At 36.8% G+C, this 18,472-nt stretch overlaps 1 protein-coding gene across 3 annotated transcripts in view; it reads right to left on the minus strand.

Moving 5' to 3' along the window:
* LOC149532486 (UPF0235 protein At5g63440) overlaps nucleotides 1–16,885 on the minus strand; it is a 55,096-nt gene extending 38,211 nt beyond the window's left edge. For all 3 annotated transcript variants that reach the window (XM_089804000.1, XM_089804001.1, XM_089804003.1), the window contains exons 1-2: nucleotides 16,737–16,885; nucleotides 13,834–13,948 (exon numbers count right to left, since the gene is read on the minus strand). In XM_089804000.1, the coding sequence (XP_089660126.1) occupies nucleotides 13,834–13,948; nucleotides 16,737–16,851 (230 nt within the window). In that variant the 5' untranslated portion in view covers nucleotides 16,852–16,885. The remainder of the gene's footprint in view (nucleotides 1–13,833; nucleotides 13,949–16,736) is intronic.
* Nucleotides 16,886–18,472: the final 1,587 nt, after the last annotated feature.

Genomic DNA, 18,472 nt, shown 5'->3' on the forward strand with positions numbered 1-18,472 from the left:
CAAGTCGGCTTATTTGATCAACAATTTTCAAGACGAAGGAAACATATTACAAACAAATAAGACAAGAGCCCAATCCATAAGAACAACCCCAAACAGATACATTGTGTCATATGAACATACAAGATGGTCGATCAAACATATTACAACATAGAACAATGCTATAGTGGTCATCGCAAGTTGTTACTCACCACCCTGACCATTAAAACAAGAAGCCAGTATAGGAACAAGCCAATCTTAATATAACTTTTTTTGGAAACATCATAACGAGATGCGAAGCTAGACGTAGGATCTCCATGATGCCTAGATCACGATATATGGATTGCATAAGAAAATGAGCCAACTGGATCAATCGCAACCCAAAACACAAGAAAATTGTCCAAATGAACAATAAAGAAATAAACCAAGAGAAATTATTTTTTTGGGTAATGCAAGATTGCCAACAACCCAAGGATTCTCTTGCATCATTTCTTATATGGAACTTCTAAAGATCTCGTTTCTCATCACGTTGTCATTGTCATCACATTTCCCATTTCTTGTTTCTAATAACATAGCTTGCACACACTTGGGTAATCATAGATGAAGTGTTTTGATCCCCCTTGTGATTCTTTTTCTTCCCTTTTTGAGTATATTTCCTAGTTTCATGATGGGTTGGAGAGAAATTTCCAAAGGTTTTAAGTGGGTAATGAGTTTTTATCTTTGAAATGCTTAGGAATATTTTATGGATTAGCGTTAGTGTTGTGTTAAAAACACACAAATCCCATTGCAAATGGGAAACCTACCTTTTTTTGCTAGGTTGTTTAGTGTTTGTCTTGGTACTTGTAGTGGTTTGTCTAGTTTAGTCTTAGTTTGGCAACAATTTTAAAGTCTTATGTGTTGCCAAGTTACGAAGTTTGGGCAAGGTAGAAATACAAGTCAACTCCTAGTTGCAAGTCAAGATTTATGAAAGTAACAAGTTTCAATAATCAAGCTACAAACCTCCCCTGGGTAAAATCCTAAAGACAAAAAGATTTTCACTCAAACACTGACATAAAATCCCTAATTGCAAGGTTAAATCTAATGAATAGTAACGTGAAAATCCAAAAAAAGTGGAAGAAGAATTTGATTTACTAGAGGAAGATGAGGAGTTCATTTTGTTTTGGGAACAAGCGTGGACTTGCAACGTCAATCAAACAAGAGCCCAAAAGAGGTCAGAATCCGACCTCATTTGGAATAGATTTCAACGCTCTTTGAGGACATTCACTCCCCACTAAAGAATAAATTTGAGATGTGAAGGGGTTGGCCTGTAGGAAAGAGTAAATAAATTGAAAACCAATAGGATTTATAACCAAGTTGGCTTGGTAAGCTCCAATGGACATGTCTATTGATGAGGAAGTCTATAAAGACAGATCAAGAGTTTTCATTTCAACCACAAACCAATTCGATGCAAGGAGAAGTGCACAGCAGATTTATACAAATTAAGAAAGAAAATCAAAGATTTTAACATTTGCAGCGAGAGAGGAACTCAAACATGCATAGAGATGGGATGATGTCAAAGATACTGTAAGACATGTATATTAAGTGCATGTTAAGGAATTATCAAAGGGAAGGCAGAAATAAAAATCAAATTCTTCATAAAGGATGTTTTATCTTAATTTATTCATATTCGTAATTCATTAACTTAACGCATGTTTTTCCTCTTGGTTTTCGCAAGGATATATGATGGAGGAGGTATAAGTGAATATGACAAGCAAGAAGATGGCCTGGGCTGACAACTTCACATGCAAGGATAATGTTCAAGGTCAAACCTTTTCATGAACAAGGAAATCACAGTAACATCCAAGGGCAACATGAAGGAAAAAGTTATCACTGATGTGATGATCAATGTTGTACATCCAAATTTGTTGGAAATCTAAATCAAGGGAATTATCGAATTGCAAATATACACATCTCAAGGAATAAGGGAAGTCAAGGTACAAACCAAATTCAAAGACAAGATAATTGCATGGAAGAGGACAATGAACAAACAATGCAAGTGACAACATTGTGATCAAGCCCAAGCAAGGGAAGATGAGGATTAATAAGTTCAAGTCACGCAGAAGGATCAAGGTCAAGACATCAAGACAAAAACAATTTCAAGAACATGTCAATAAGAAGACTTTCATAACAAAGAGGATGAAGAAGTGGAGTTGAAACAAAGATTGCGGGATAAACATGTTGAGGTGGCACCAACTCATCCCCAACCAATTAGAGGATTCCAATTTGACATGTACTAGTTCAACTGATCAATTGTACGTCGTGGAGATGAGTTGGTGCTGCCTCAATTTGAAATGACATGTACTAGTTCAACTAATCAAGTTATTCCATGTACAAAAAAATAAGTCATGGAATCTCACACATGACTTCCCCCATGCCTACTCATAGATGGTGGATCTGCCATGCCTACTCGCAAAGAGTGGAACGTAGAATTTCACCTCAAACTTTTCCCAGAGAAGAATGCATCTCCACCATGCCTACTCGCAGAGAGTGGATTCCACCATACCTACTCGTAGAGGGTAGAATAAAGGATTTCACCTCAAACTTCTCTTGCATTGAACGTCTCCCGCAGAGAACTCGCTAACAACGGATTTCACCTCAAACTTGTATTGCAAAGAAGAACTCATTAACAAGGGATTCCACCTTGAACTTCTCTAGCAAAGAACTCATTAACAAGGGATTTCACCTCAAACTTCTTCCTCATAGAGAACTCGTTAACATGCATACGAATGGTTCAAATTCTCTATCAACGAAGACTCCCTCTTAGCAAGGGAAGCATTCTCACTGCATTGATTATCACAATAAGAGGGTTGATTCCAAGTTTGAACAAACAAGGAGCTTTTGTATTCTTCCTCTACCACACAAGCTCCCTCTACCACGCAACCTCCCTCAGAATATCATTTCTTACTCTTGAAAGAAACTAATCATAATAAAAACCTGTTTATGATCTTCCTCTTTAGTGAAGATATGTATCACCAATTCAATCACATGACTGCAAGCAGTCCCGTGTTCATTTCTACAAATTGCATGACTTTGCATGTAATCTATCATCATCCCATTACTTCTCAATACATATCCTGCAACTAAGAGAGATTACTAATAATTCATAGACTGAACTTATCATGGAGAGACATATAGAGATCAATGCTAAAAGCATACACTATTCTCGGTGTTATAACAAAAATTCATGATCAATATTCAAAGGTATAATCATAGAATACTTATCTCTGTGTAGTCTAATCTTCCTCGAGAAGGATCTCAGCAAGCACACAAATATGTATATACTATCATGTCCCCTTTTCAAATAATTAAAAATAATAATCTTTTCTAGGCAGGCAGGCCCAAAAAGGTGAAGTTTTGGAAAAAGGGGATAATCTTTGGAAGCTAATGGACTAATAAATGAAGATTATTATTAAAATATTTTTTATTAACCCCTCTTGGACGTGAGTTAGGGTTATGCCCTCTTTTAAAGGGTTTGGAGGCATTTTGGGCTGATTCCAGAACTTGATTTTTGCGCATTGCTTTGTTGTTCTTCAGAGGCTGCCAAACCTGTGGAGAAGGAGACCCAAGAACAGGAGTTTGCAGGTTTCCAGGAAGGCTAAGGACGGGAGTTTGAAGCCATTCCATGTGCATGCTCATGCAGAGTTTGCCTTTGTGCTGAACAGTGCAGATTTGTGGGTTTTCGGGTGTGTTTTTTGTAAGAGTTTGGTGTTTCCAGTGTTACAAGATTCAAGAAGAGTTGGCAGATTAACAGATTTCCGGATGATTCATTGATTAACAGAGGAACAAGTGTGTTCCTTATAAAGAATTACAAGGATGTTGTTTCTAAAAGAAACAACGTAGACTGAAGACGGAATTAGAAACAAAACTAGAGACAGGATAGGAAACATTCCTATCTGGACTGAAGAAAAAAGAGACAGGATAGGAAACATTCCTATCTAGACTGAAAGACGGACTACAGACAAGTAGTTGACGATTATAGAAAGTATAAGATATTATCTTAATACCCTCCCTTAATGGTCAACGTACGAATGTCGAAACATTCTGGGATAATTGAGACCCTCCCTGGATCTACAAAATGTTGAAACCAAGAAGCTTTGCCAGAAGAGTGCTATGACTCAAAAATAGATTACAAAACTTCATTTTTGTGGAAAAAAGGGTAAAACCCAAAATCTCACGCAACCTTGCTTATTACAGACAATTTGAAATGATTTTTGAGGAGAAAATCAACAAACCCATAAAAACAGAAACAAATTCAAAAGGCTCTGCTCTTGTCGGAAATCTCATGAAGACCTTTTAGATGTGTCCAGATTTCGGCAGCTGTCTTGCCGGATGGAATCTGAGAAAGCTGGTCATCAGCTACGGATAGTTTGAGAAGCATTACTGCCTCTCGATTGTTCAGATCCCATGTATCTTGATCAGGACCCGGAGAAGTCGGACGCTACGTAACACCCAGAACAAGTTGATCGGTGTTTCGATATTCGAAGATTGTGATGATGTGCTGCTTCCAGGTTCCATAATTGCGACCATTGAATTTGGAATTATGTTCGAGCAGAATATTTGTCAGAGATGCCATGGCACGTTCTTCGAGGCAAAAGTACGAAAGGCCCAGAAGAATCAGAGAATGACCCAGAAGAGAGCTCGAAAAACCCAAAAGGAATCTGCTGTCGTTTTTTGGATCTGCTGGTTCGAAAATCGAGGCACCCAGAAAAAACGGACAACCTAGTTGAGCTCTCGAAAAACCCACCAAGAATCTGCAAACAAAATATTTTTTCGACCCCAAAAATTAGGGTTTCGAAAAAAAAAGGCCCTAGCTGAAAAAAGCTTGAAAAAACTTCAGATTTCTTGATAAAAAATGGCAAATTTTTCTTCAAGGATCGATGTGCATGGACGAATGGGGCTAGAGTGTGCTAAACAAACACAGGCAGACCCGAGTTCGGGAATTTCTCTAGGCCGAAAACCCTAAGCGGGTTTTAGAGAAATTCAACAGAAAAAATTTTGAAAAAATTTAAACAAATAATTTCACGAAGAAATTATAAATTTTTTCGAAAAAATTTAAGTAATAGCTCTGATACCATGTTACAAGATTCAAGCAGAGTTGGCAGATTAACAGATTTCTGGATGATTCATTGATTAACAGAGGAACAAATGTGTTCCTTATAAAGAATTACAAGGACGTTGTTTCTAAAAGAAACAACGTAAACTGAAGACGGAATTAGAAACAAAACTAGAGACAGGATAGGAAAGATTCCTATCTGGACTGAAGAAAAAAGAGACGGGATAGAAAACATTCCTATCTAGACTGAAAGACGGACTACAGACAAGTAGTTGACTATTATAGAAAGTATAAGATATTATCTTAATATCCAGTTGAGTATTTCATATCAGTTTGGGTTGCTGCTGTATTTCAGACTTTTAAATGTTAAAATAGAGTTGAATATATGTATTTGGATATGATTATACTTTTGTGATAGATTATTAAGTTTTTGTGGTGATTCCGGGCTATTTTGTGCTATTTTCGGGAGCCCGATGAGCATTGTTTTGTCCTCCGTTTGGGAGCTATCGTGTGCATGTTATACAGATCTGGAAATGTCATTTTATAGGCTGTTATGCTGCTCAAATTTCTGTAAAAATGTCCACTTTCAGATTTATTAATAATAGGTGAAGCTATGAAGCTTTTGGTACTATTTCTGGCATACCCGATTTGGGGTTTATTGAGAAATTGGTGGATCTTTGAAATATTGGTTGTTTGATTTTAAAGATCTAATTTGAGGCTTGAAATATCATAGAAAACCAGAGAAAGGGACATTTCAGTGGTATCAGAGCTATGATCTTGCCAGCCTGAGGGTTTCTAGAAGTTTGCATGTCAGTTTTGACAACTACCCAAATCTTGCATGTCAAAATTTATGGTTGCATGCTACTTCTAATCATTTGCATGTTAGTTCTTGGTGAATTTGGCAGTTGCATGTTGCTTCTAATCAGCTGCATGTCAAAATCTATGGTTGCATGCTACTTCTAATCATTTGCATGTTAGTTCTTGGTGAATTTGGTGGTTGCATGTTGCTTCTAATCAGCTACATGTCAAAATCTATGGTTGCATGCTACTTCTAATCAATTGCATGTTAGTTCTTGGTGTTTGAAGAAGTTATAACCTATTGGAGTTACACTCTAATTTATCCAGAATGGACAGGTATAGTACAGAGCCTCAAAGGACACGATCTTGGACAATTGATATCCAGAGTCAAGAACAGTAAAAAGGATGGTTATTTAGACATTCGAGATAAACTTAGGAAAATAAGCCATGACATGTTTGAACAGTTGGTTGAGCACCACCGTCTAATGAATGACATGTCTGACCCAACTAAGGTGGATAAGTTAACTGGATTTTTATTTGGCAGATTTTCTCACAGGGCAGATGACACAATTACCAAGAACTTGCATGAGGAGTTTGAGAAACTAGCTTATAGCCAGGCAGAGGTCTCAAATTCTACTCTGCCACAGGAGGTAGTGAGAAAGGATATTACGCAGATTGATAGTAATGGTCAACTTGATACTCAAATTGAGACAATTGTATACAAGTCGTTAAAGGGTGATATCACAGGTATTCAGGATGGTATAGTTACAACAGGTAGTGACTACAGCGTAGTGGGTTCAGATGATGATTATGAGGATGTTGTTGTGCATGATGGTGAGATACCTAGTAGAGATGAGCAAACATTGAGCATTCATGACTTTGCTGAGAAAGAGTACCAGGCACAGATGCTTCGACACATGAGGTTGAGGTTGGTAGTACTTCACATGATTTGTCCAGCCGGTTGAAAGTGAACAAAGACAGTATTGTGACTTCATTATCTCATCATGACAGGTATGTGGAGTTAGTTGGTATTGGTCATATTACTCAGGTGAGGAGTTTTCTTGAGTTACCAGCTGATTCTAGTTTACAGATATGGACTCGAGATTGTTATATTGGCGTTTGGGATTCAGTTGACTGGAGATCTTTAACACTTTTTGGTAGCAGTGTTTGTTTGGGTGCTATCATGGATTTGATTAGGAGATTGCATGGTGTTGTCTTTTCTTGTGCCAGCAGCTTGTCCGATGTTGGTATTAGTTTTTATACACCGATGTTGGGCTTTGTTCATATATCCAATCGACCATACTTGCTAGAATGTGTTGATGATCTTTCATATTTGGCAGTGTGTACAGATGAGTCCCAGGATCATATTGGCATTGATGACATCCAGGAGGATGCAGTGGGCAGTTTTGAAGACTTAGTTTCCGTGGGTACAAAGGAGTTGGACAACAGTGCTACAGTTTTTGATACTTCGTATGTTGATATGAGCTTTAGAGTTGATTCACAGGATATGGATGGTAATACTCTAGAGACTAGTAACTTTGAGGATACTCCTTTAGACAGTGCATCAGAGGAGGTTTGTAGGAGACAGTCAAGCCAGTGCCATCATGTGTCTAATTAGTTGAGAGTTAGTGAGCGAGACATTGCTATCGCTTGCCAACATTTCGATGCTGCTCGTCAATTGTTAGCAGCTTATGGATGGGGTTCTCCTACTAGTGATGAGCAGGGAGGCAATTATCTTTCCTTGACAGAGTTCCACTCTTTATGGGAGGCTATCCAGATTCTGAGACAGGATTATATGCAGTTGGTAGCCGACAGAGATTATCTTATGGAGTGGGGCAGTACAGCATATGATGCATTGTTGGCCAAGGAAGATGAGGTGAGTGAGCTTACTGAGCAGCTTGAGGTGACTTCTGAGATTCTTGAGAGTACACAATTGGCTTTCAAGGAGTCACAGTTTCATTTGGCTAAGGTGACCATGGAGTTAGAGCAACTACAGTCTTTACTAGATTCTATACAGTCACAAGCTGTGGTGTCTGATGATCTGAGGATGTCCATGGTTGAGATTGTCAAAGATAATGGAGATGGGGATGCATCCATCCTTGATACTAACATTGGCATATCGGGTTCATCCCCACTAGAGTCAGGTTCAGTTGAGTTGGGTGCTGTAGCAGATTGTTGTGGTATGCCTGACATGGTGGTGACCTCTAGCACTAATGGCACGAAGACTAGAGATGCTGTATCAAAGACCATGTGTGATGTTGGTGAGCCGATAGTTGGCATGGTTCCTGCTAGTAATACTAGTCCCTTGGCGATGTCTTTAGAGGTAGTAGTCAGTTCCAACTTGGTTAGTGATCGATTGCAGTTAGTTACATCTGGATTGCAGTCTGAGCCACTGACTGAGATTGGCGCATTCTATCAGCATTACATTGTGAGGTATGCTCATCAATTTACCTTTGATGACCATGTTGATGAGATGATGATACAGAGATGTACTTTGGTTCCTAGTGCTTATCATCAGTTATGGGATAGTTTGATGCCTCGGGATGAGAGTTGTGATGGGCACGACATGGCGATAGGTTCTGCAGTTGACAGCTTGATAATACGTGACTTAGAGCAGGAGTTTCGGAGTGATGCTTCAGCGGGTGTTGTTATTGATTCTACTCCTTTGGCTATGACATCTCCTGACTTAGCTGGTGATCAGTTACAGTGGGTTGTATCACTTGTTCATGGTGAGCTGTTGACTGAGGTTGGTTTTTTTTATCAACATTATATTGCAAGGTATGTACATCAATTAGCATTTGATCCTTGTGTTGAGGAGTTGATGGCAGGCAAATTTGGTTTGGGTTCCAATTCTTGTTGTTTATCTTGTGATGGCTTTTCACCATCAGGGCTGCATGGGAGTTATGGTTATGAGACAGTTGTTGGTGATCTACAGAGTTGTGTTGACTGCAGGAGTTGTACAGTGTGTGGATTCTCCATACTTGGTACAGTTTCATTCGGAAGCATTCACCATTGTTGCAGAGTTGGATTGTACATTCCGTATAGGCCAGTGGAATGCATTGATGGTATTTACTGTGTTGGTAGTTTGATTTGTCCACTTTACTTGGGTTTTGATGTTCTAAGAGTTTGTGTCTCGTGGGTTTTTTATTGTGGAAGTTGTGACTGTGGAGTTTGGTTGAGCAGTAATTGTCAGTTTGATTATGGATTCCTCTTGGTTATATTGCAGAGGATATTGCAGGAGCCTGTGTTAATTGACAATAGTATAGTTCATGACTACATTTGGGATCCAAGTGGATTGATTGGTTTATTGTTCAGCCATTGCTTGAGGACAAGCAATATTTGGAAGGGGAGGACTTGTCATGTCCCCTTTTCAAATAATTAAAAATAATAATCTTTTCTAGGCAGGCAGGCCCAAAAAGGTGAAGTTTTGAAAAAAGGGGATAATCTTTAGAAGCTAATGGACTAATAAATGAAGATTATTATTAAAATATTTTTTATTAACCCCTCTTGGACGTGAGTTAGGGTTATGCCCTCTTTTAAGGGGTTTGGAGGCATTTTGGACTGATTCCAGAACTTGATTTTTGCGCATTGCTTTGTTGTTCTTCAAAGGCTGCAAAACCTGTGGAGAAGGAGACCCAAGAACGGGAGTTTGCAGGTTTCCAAGAAGGCTAAGGACGGGAGTTTGAAGCCATTCCATGTGCATGCTCATGCAGAGTTTGCCTTTGTGCTGAATAGTGCAGATTTGTGGATTTTCGGGTGTGTTTTTTGTAAGAGTTTGGTGTTTCCAGTTGAGTATTTCATATCATTTTGGGTTGCTGCTGTATTTCAGACTTTTAAATGTTAAAATAAAGCTGAATATATGTATTTGGATATGATTATACTTCTGTGATAGATTATTAAGTTTTTGTGGTGATTCCGAGCTATTTTGTGCTATTTTCGAGAGCCCGATGAGCATTGTTTTGTCCTCCGTTTGGGAGCTATTGTGTGCATGTTATACAGATCTGGAAATGTCATTTTATAGGCTGTTATGCTGCTCAAATTTCTGTAAAAATGTCCACTTTCAGATTTATTAATAATAGGTGAAGCTATGAAGCTTTTGGTACTATTTCTGGCATACCCAATTTGGGGTTTATTGAGAAATTGGTGGATCTTTGAAATATTGGTTGTTTGATTTTAAAGATCTGATTTGAGGCTTGAAATATCATAGAAAACCAGAGAAAGGGACATTTCATATACAATAATCTCTTTTAACAATATTGAACAATAAACGCAGATCAGCATTCATATAATGCTCATAGCACTCGCTAAACTGAATGTGGTCATAACATAGAGATGTGTGAAACAAAGAGTGAGTCAATGTGCAGTGGGTAATATGGCAATAATGATCTATTAGGCAAGTTTGGTGCTCGAGTGAGTTCAATCATTAGTATAATAATTATCAACGGCTTCAGAAACATACCAAGTACACTTCATGCCTTTGGGGAAAACTACCAAATCTCTAGGTCCAATCTCAACATATTATTGTAGCCATCTAGGTACACTTCCAGATAACACACCTCCTTAGTTGTATAAATCCATGAAAACTTACTTGGAGGGCATCCCCACTTGGACCAGGATGTCACTTTGAGCTGTGAAAGGCAAGTCTAAAAAGGATTTCTTTCGATGTGTATTCTCATCTTCTCCATTGTCATGGTTTAGGATGCACACATACCCCTGATTTCCTTTTCTGCGCTCTTTAACACCTTAGATTCAATGATCATACTATGATCATATTAAAAAAAAAGATGTTCTGCAATAATATGCAGATATACACACAGTACAATATAGAAAGGATCTCAAAGCATTGTTCACACACAGAGCACAATCAAACTATCTACAACCATTATTATAATACTGCTAAGATCTTTCGAAAAATACTCGTTGTTGAAGATGAACCAAGAGCTTTGAAGAGAACATAGAATATCATTCTCATCAAAACATGCACCATTGAAGACGTTGCATACATGCTATAATTTAATGCTCCCAACTTAACTTTTATCAAAAACTACCAAAAATTCCAACTGACGCACAAAGAGAGGCAAGGAGAATCAAGATCAAAATGAAAGAGCGTTGCACCACATGGCAATCTCCAATATAAAACGATACAACAAGAAGTGCCAGATGTGAAGGATTGAGTACCCAAAGACAACATGAGGAAGAGAACTGATGACAACACTGATAATAACAAAGAGAACATCTTAAATGAACTCTCCATCAGCAATTAAGAGTCCACATCGATAGACGGCATAGCAAAGAGTATGAACAAAAGATAGTCGCAAAATAGAAAGAGAAGATACGCACAGAGAGACAAACTTTCCGCGAGGCAAGAGATGTGAATACACTGGAGCAGAGCCAAAACTGAGATAAAGAAGAGGTACAAAATGAACCATAAAAGTTTGCTCAGATAAATAAAAACAACCAAAGAAACCACTAATAAATGTGAACCATGCATCGTCGGAGGTCAATGATCTCTACGCTCCTACAAAATTCAACAGATAAAGATTGCCTACAAAATACTCATTACAATCTACAACAGACATACAAACTAATGAACAAAAGAAATAAAGATAAATAGCAATAAACAATAAAAAGAACACTAACACACAGAAAGACACAACAAATTATCCTGGGAAAACCCTCCAACTTGAGGGGAAAACCCAGCCACACCAAAAATAAATCTCTTTTAATAAATAATTGAGGCCTGAGTACAATGCTTTCAATTGAATACAACATTTATCACACAAAGCATCATATATATCTTGATTTGACAGACTTTTCATATCATAACTAAAAGTCTCTTCATTTTCCAAATGCAAGTCTCTTCATATTTCAAATGCACGTCTCTTGGCATGTTGCATGTCTTTTCATACTTCCAAACATGTGTCTATGAAAGAGCATCATGAAAGTAATAGGATATCTCCTGCAGCTACAAACATCAACAGTTTTCATCACTTTTATGTTTTGTTATTGCTCAAAACAGGTTTGTAGGGTTTGAAGAAGGTGAGGATATAACATGAAAGCGAAATAAGAGATTTAGGTAATGTGTAAACATTTATAAACTTATGCTGCTGTTATACATTTTAAAGTCTAAAACTTATGAATGTTTGGAGATCATATGACACGTAAAATGTTTCAATTATGACTCTTATGTTCTCTAAACGCATTAATATCTTCTTCTTTTTGTAAAATATGGTTTATTTCTTTTGTCAAGTCCTTTCCTGAGTTTTACCAAGTCTGAGTCTGAGTACAATTTTTTAGGTTGCTGAGCCCAAAGCAAATTCGAGTTTGTCAACTATGTCTTTTGGTACATGTTGATTGCAAGTAGCATTGCAAGGTTAAATCAAACTCATTGCAAAGCACTAAACTTCAATTGCTTCATGCTCATTCATTTGAATATTCTATGGTTTTGATGTGTATAAGCATTTTGAAAATCATCCACACCCTTAGGTGTTAGCACCTTCTCTTGCGTAGTTACTTAAGTTGGCAAAATAACAATTGGTTTAGCTTCATCTCATCGTCAATAGTCTCTTGCATTGATAGATTTAGAGCTATAGTAGCTTAGATTTCTAAACCCATATCCTATTTGCACTTTATTTCAAATCCTCATTAGAAGTAGTTGAAGAATTCACATTGCTAAATCATTCAAATTTGAGATTGTCTAAAAATAAATAGCATAAGTCCCTTTGGGATTACTAGCAAAACACAACACTAAAACTAAGTTGTGTCCAATACTAAGTCACATGTACATGTTGTAAACCTTGGGTTCACTTCAATTGATCACACAATTGATACATTGTTTAGCATTTGGAGTTTTATTGTTCAAAAGAGAATTGGATACTTAGTAGTGTATCTTGCACATTGGGGTGGTCACAAAACTCACATAAACACCAAGGTTATTGAGGAAGACTGTTCAGCCCAATTAAGCCCAAAAGCAAGCGGACAACTTGCCCCTTGGCCCACAAATGGCAAGAACATCCAACAAAGATAATTCTGTCCACTTGAAGTGGCCTACTTAATTTGGGGGAACTGGTCTACTGCCTCTCCCCACATATTTCCCTCCATTCATGTATGAATGCTTGAGGGACTAATGAATAGATAAACTTATCTATTAATTATAAAACATAATATATTTAAATGGTTTAGTAACATCTTACATAATAACATTATCCCTAAGGCATACCAAATACTTGTTAATGCACAGGTCATCTGTTTATAACATTATATCTATCCGATCCACTGCTTATGCTCCAAGTCTCCAATATAGCTCTACAAGTCCTCTCCTCTTCCATCTTTTATCATTTCCTATCTAATTGAAAAGACCCATCCCTTTGAAAAGAAATATCCATTTCAAGGGTCATCTCTATTGTGCACAATCCCATCCTAATTGCTGCTTTTAATAACTGTTGTTCTGCCTTATTTAATTAATTTTCCTTGCATGTTTTTAGGAAACTAATTCTAGACGCCCTTCCTTTAAATCAATTACTGGCATTTGAAAACTGCTGATAATTTCCTTAATCTAGTCAGCCTTTGACTAAATTGTTGTTCTATTAATCCTAGTCAGTCCTTCATTCATTTAATTTCTAATTACTTCTGATCTTTCTGCCCAAATTTTTAACTGATATAAATGCCACAATCTGATCTTTAAAGACTGCAATCTCATTTAATAAAGATTGCTATCTTATCATTGTCGGAGGTATGACAATAGTTTTTCTTTCGCAGCCATGTCATCAGATGCTTCTTCCCCTTGCTGCCACTATAGGTAATGTCTATTCACATAATTAGCTTCAACAGAGATATAAGAAGCAAAAACATGTCATCACATAAGCACAAACAACCTACTCCACTTGTTTCTATTTCTTGGATATGATTAGAAATGGGAAGAATTGTTTCCAATTCGGTATTCTAAGGAGAAGATAGAGACTGCATACCGTTTCAAAAGAAATTTGCCTGATTCAGCAATATTAAGCCTTGCCAGATGTTGCTTTTTGTCAAGAACATATGCTTTATCTGTCTTTCTTTTTGGCATTTTCTGTAATTGAGTATCTGGAAATATCATAAAACAAATGCCCACCTCCATAAGAAGATTGTAAATATTTCACTTAATAATATAGAACCATGATGTACAGAAGTTTCAAATCTTCAAATAAACAGAAATGGAATTACAACCCAGGCTAGAATACCATAAGAAACATAAAGATACACTAATAACTCACATGAATTAAAAAGGGTGACAAATTACGACACCAACGATTTGCTTAAATGCATAAGCATCAGATCTGCCACATTATTGTTAATTATCTCTTTTGCAACTGTAAAATTGAAATCTAAATAGACCTTCAGAATATGTCTGGCTCTCACCGCAGCGTTGATCAAAAAATAACAGCATTCAAGATTTATTCCAGTTGATCAACCATTTGAAAGCATTTTCCACTTGGATCATAACTAAAATAGCACTAGAATGGTGACTATTTTGGATAACCAGAAATACGCAGGGGCAAATTTGAATGGACTGGACAATTGAAAAGGCAAATAAAGATTAAACAGAAAGTACATAAGACTGAGAAAGTTGAAAACTATTAAATATTGAATAATGCTTACATGCAAGGCAGAGATTATAAGCACTGGAATCCCAGATATAAGATTTAAATCTTGCCAAAAATGTAACACTTACCAAATTATGGTCATGTACAAGTCCGTGTGTACTGGGATCCCAGCTATGAGATTCTAATATTGCCAACAAATACTAACCTAAGAATGGTAATATACCCAAATGAAAATCTATTGACCATCAATGAGTAATTTTATAATTTGGTATTAATAGAGTGTTTGTTTACCATTATTGAGATCTGGTAACCATAAATAACCTAAATGAAATCACATAGGAGGAGTACAGATTCCTCACTAAAGAAAAAGGTTTTTGCGGATTATGCGAATAGGTGAATTTAATTATTTAAAAATAACAAGGAAAACAACACAAATTACCCTTCTACAAAATCCCATATTTGTGTGTATGCATCACTAAATTGTTTCTTACTTGTTTATCCATTTTACTTGTATTTGGGAGGTATTTGTATTCAAAAGAAAAGATTTCAACGTTCAAAAACAGAGTAATGTTCCCAGCATATGTTGAAAATCCATTTCAGATTTAGAAGTGAAATTATGTCTGCTGACATTACCATCCCAATTCACATATTTGGATTCCAATTTAGCTCAATTTCGTCCCTCGCTCTCCCATGCTCACTGTTAGTGCAGAATCATTATTAGCAACTAACAGTATATTCATTCAACTGCATTTGCATTGATCCCACGTGCATCACATCTCTTCATAAACAAATAACACTTTCCAACTTTTATACGAATTGAATTTATTTCTTGTTTTGCTTGAGGAGCTGCCTTTCCCTTTTTGGATGCTCCTGTTGCCTATTATTTTATTAAATTATTAATCCTAGATATATACATCTGACAAGCTGACAGGTTTTAGTTATTTGTCAAAACTAATGGTAATTCAATTTCAACTTGTAAACTCCAGTTTCAGAACTGCATTGGCATTTCCATGCAGCGTTAACAAATATCTTGTAGAACCTCATTTTCATGTCAACGTCAAACTCCAAGCTGATCTTAAGAACAACAGGAATCCAAAGTAGAGCTAATAGCCTAATACCCTTATTGTTTGGCATTTTGATTGAATGGATAGTATCTATTTTTCGAGCTATCCCACCAAAATTGAATTTCTTGCTGATCTGATTAATCCATTTTCTTATTCGTCTTCCTTCCTTTCAGCTGGGGCCAGAAAAACCTTCACCCATCTCCGAGATGGCAGTTCCCCTGCAAGTTTAATAATGAATGAAGCCATGGGTCTATGTCCTCTGGGGTGTCTGATCGGTGCCCATTTCATTATGCTAATTCAGTGATGAATAAGAAGGTAAGGAGCGTCATGCACTGTGGTAGATCTGAATATAGTTCACGTGAGCATGCTAATTCACTTATGAAAAGGAAGTTAAAGGTATCTATACACTATAATGGAGACAAGGATTGCCGACGGGGGCACGCTAGTTTATTTATGAAGAAAGAATTATAGGCCTTCGCAGGTAATGATGGGTCTGAGGTTTGTCAATACCAGCAACACAGTTTCCTTATCAATAAGAACGATAGGATATTCGAGCATTGTGGCACGTCTGAGGAAAGTCCACGGTCGAAGTTATGTAAAGAAATTGTTTCCAATCCGTCGAACGATACTTGCCATTCCGTACTGTCGAAGGATAGTTCCAAATATGGATGTTTCGCATGCTGGCAACCCTGAAAGGCCCTCACATTCACTTCCATAGGCCCCATCAATACCTCGACATCCCATGAATGGAGGTCAATGTGGATATCTTGATTTCTACCAAAATTAAATTTGCATACATCTTCCCAATCAATCAACACCTTCAAAACTCTGATCAACATCTTTCTCCGCAGGAAACCATCGAAACTAGTCTTCACCATAACTAAAACGTGGACTAAATTCCACATTTTAACCTCTGGAAAATATTCTTGACTCGACCCATAACAGATTCACTTACAAAATTCGAAATTTGACTCGGGCAGATATGAATTGCCCAGAGAATTCGCTATCATTATTAGATTGGGAAAGGCTCCAAATTTTCAAGAAGACGATTCACAGACATCTTAAACTATTACCAAGTTTAGCATCTGGGGTTTCAAATCCATAATACATGAGCGCAAATAATGGTTTACAAAATGACTTGACGCCCACATCTTCAAAGCTGCCGGAGTTTACAATACTGATTGTGTGTGCTAAAGTAGAACAAAAAAATGTAGAGAAAGATACCTGTAATGAGTACATGAGCACCGCAGTGCTTGCAGTAATAGACATAAAGATCCGAGTCAGGGCCATCCGGTGCAGCATCCTCGCTGGAATATGTGTGTGTCGTTCGTTTGGGCATTTTTACCGTTTGCTTTGCTTCTTTTCTGATGAGGAAGGAAATCAAGAGGGCAACAATCCGTTTTGTTCTCTCCCCTTCTTCACTTGGCGGTCGTTTGCTCTACTATATTTAACTACATATTTTTTTGTATAAAAAACAATAACTGTTAGACGTTAGGTGGCAATTTTTAAAAAAAATATTCTATGGTTTTTTTGTCAATTATTATTAGTACAACCAAATCAATTAAAACTCAAAGCATCAATCCAATATCTATAATTAAAATATGTTCACTATTTTTTTCAAAGTTTTCATTTTTAAAATTTATTAGTTCATATTATTAGGTAGGAGACTATAATTTTCGATTGTTATTTTACCATTAATTTGTTCTTTGGAAACTGTACAATTTGGGAATTGTATGATATTGCTTAAATATATGGTCTTGAAAATTTATGTATTAAAGTGTTAGTAAAGTTTTTAATTTCTTTTATTTTATTGGTTGTTAGTAATTTTCCTAGTAGTCTTTTTCTTTTTATCATCAAAATATTGTGAAAAATATATCAGGGGCTTGGTGATTTCAGATTGGACAAATGGCATTTTTCAAACGATACATATCACCAACATTTGCGTGTTTACTTTTTATACGTCCTTTGCATGAACTTCTAACTAGACACTAGTTCAAGATGGCAAGTGTCATATGAAATGGAACTTTTGTTATTATTTCACATTATTATTAACTTTTATAATGAAACAATTAGGTAGGGGTCCCATGGGAGGGGTTTGTGCTCTAATTTTGTGGAGTGGGTGACCCCATGATAACATTTTAAGTGGGGCTTAAAGGTTTATTTAGAATCTTTTCCTATAAAATAGGAGCTTCGACTTTTTAGTCTTCTCAGTTTACAGGGGTGAAAATGAGGTGGGGTTGGAATTAGCCCCACTAGCTTAGGGAAGGATTTTGTCATTTGTCAAAAAGCTCTTCAACTTCCCACCAAAATGAATTAATCTCTTTATTTTTAAAATTTATGAGACAACTAGATTCCTTTATTTCAGAAGTTAGTTTTTTTTAAAGGATTCAATTAAAAAATTCATGGGACCGCTTCCTTCTAAATATGCAGCACCTTCTCTATTTTTAAGGAAGTGGTTGCCCATGGGACCCCAGCCTTATACTCCAAATCTCAAATACCAATTTTTCAATAATTGAGGTTAAAATAAAATCTAGCCTCTGTAAGTTCCTGGCAAACCCAACGGTGCAATCTACTAATCATTTCTCAGAGGTTCAATGCATGTTAATGGTGGTTGGTTGTGAAACTTTTGCAAGGTCTGTGAAGCTCGCATTTCATTCACTAAAAGTAGTCGTAGATGCAAGTGGTTGCCCTACTAAGTTTGCCAATAGAGTTTGTTTCTGTAAAATACACGGGGAAAGATAGTTCAATTTTGCAATACTCTTTCATTCTTATTCAAGGTTAACTTCAACGGTACGTTGTTCTCTTGGAAAAATGATAATATTTTTGGCCTAGGGTTTAGTTTTTGCTTTTTCAAGTTGTGTTGAAATCTAACTTGGGGTGAGACGCTTTGGATGTAGAAATTGATCTTGTGGCACTTGTTAGACAAATTAATACCGTAGAAATTATACGCCATTAATGGT

This window comes from Cupressus sempervirens, chromosome 10 (genome assembly GCF_028749045.1).
Source record: "Cupressus sempervirens isolate cs-2001-9-10 chromosome 10, ASM2874904v1, whole genome shotgun sequence".
Lineage (NCBI taxonomy): Eukaryota > Viridiplantae > Streptophyta > Pinopsida > Cupressales > Cupressaceae > Cupressus > Cupressus sempervirens.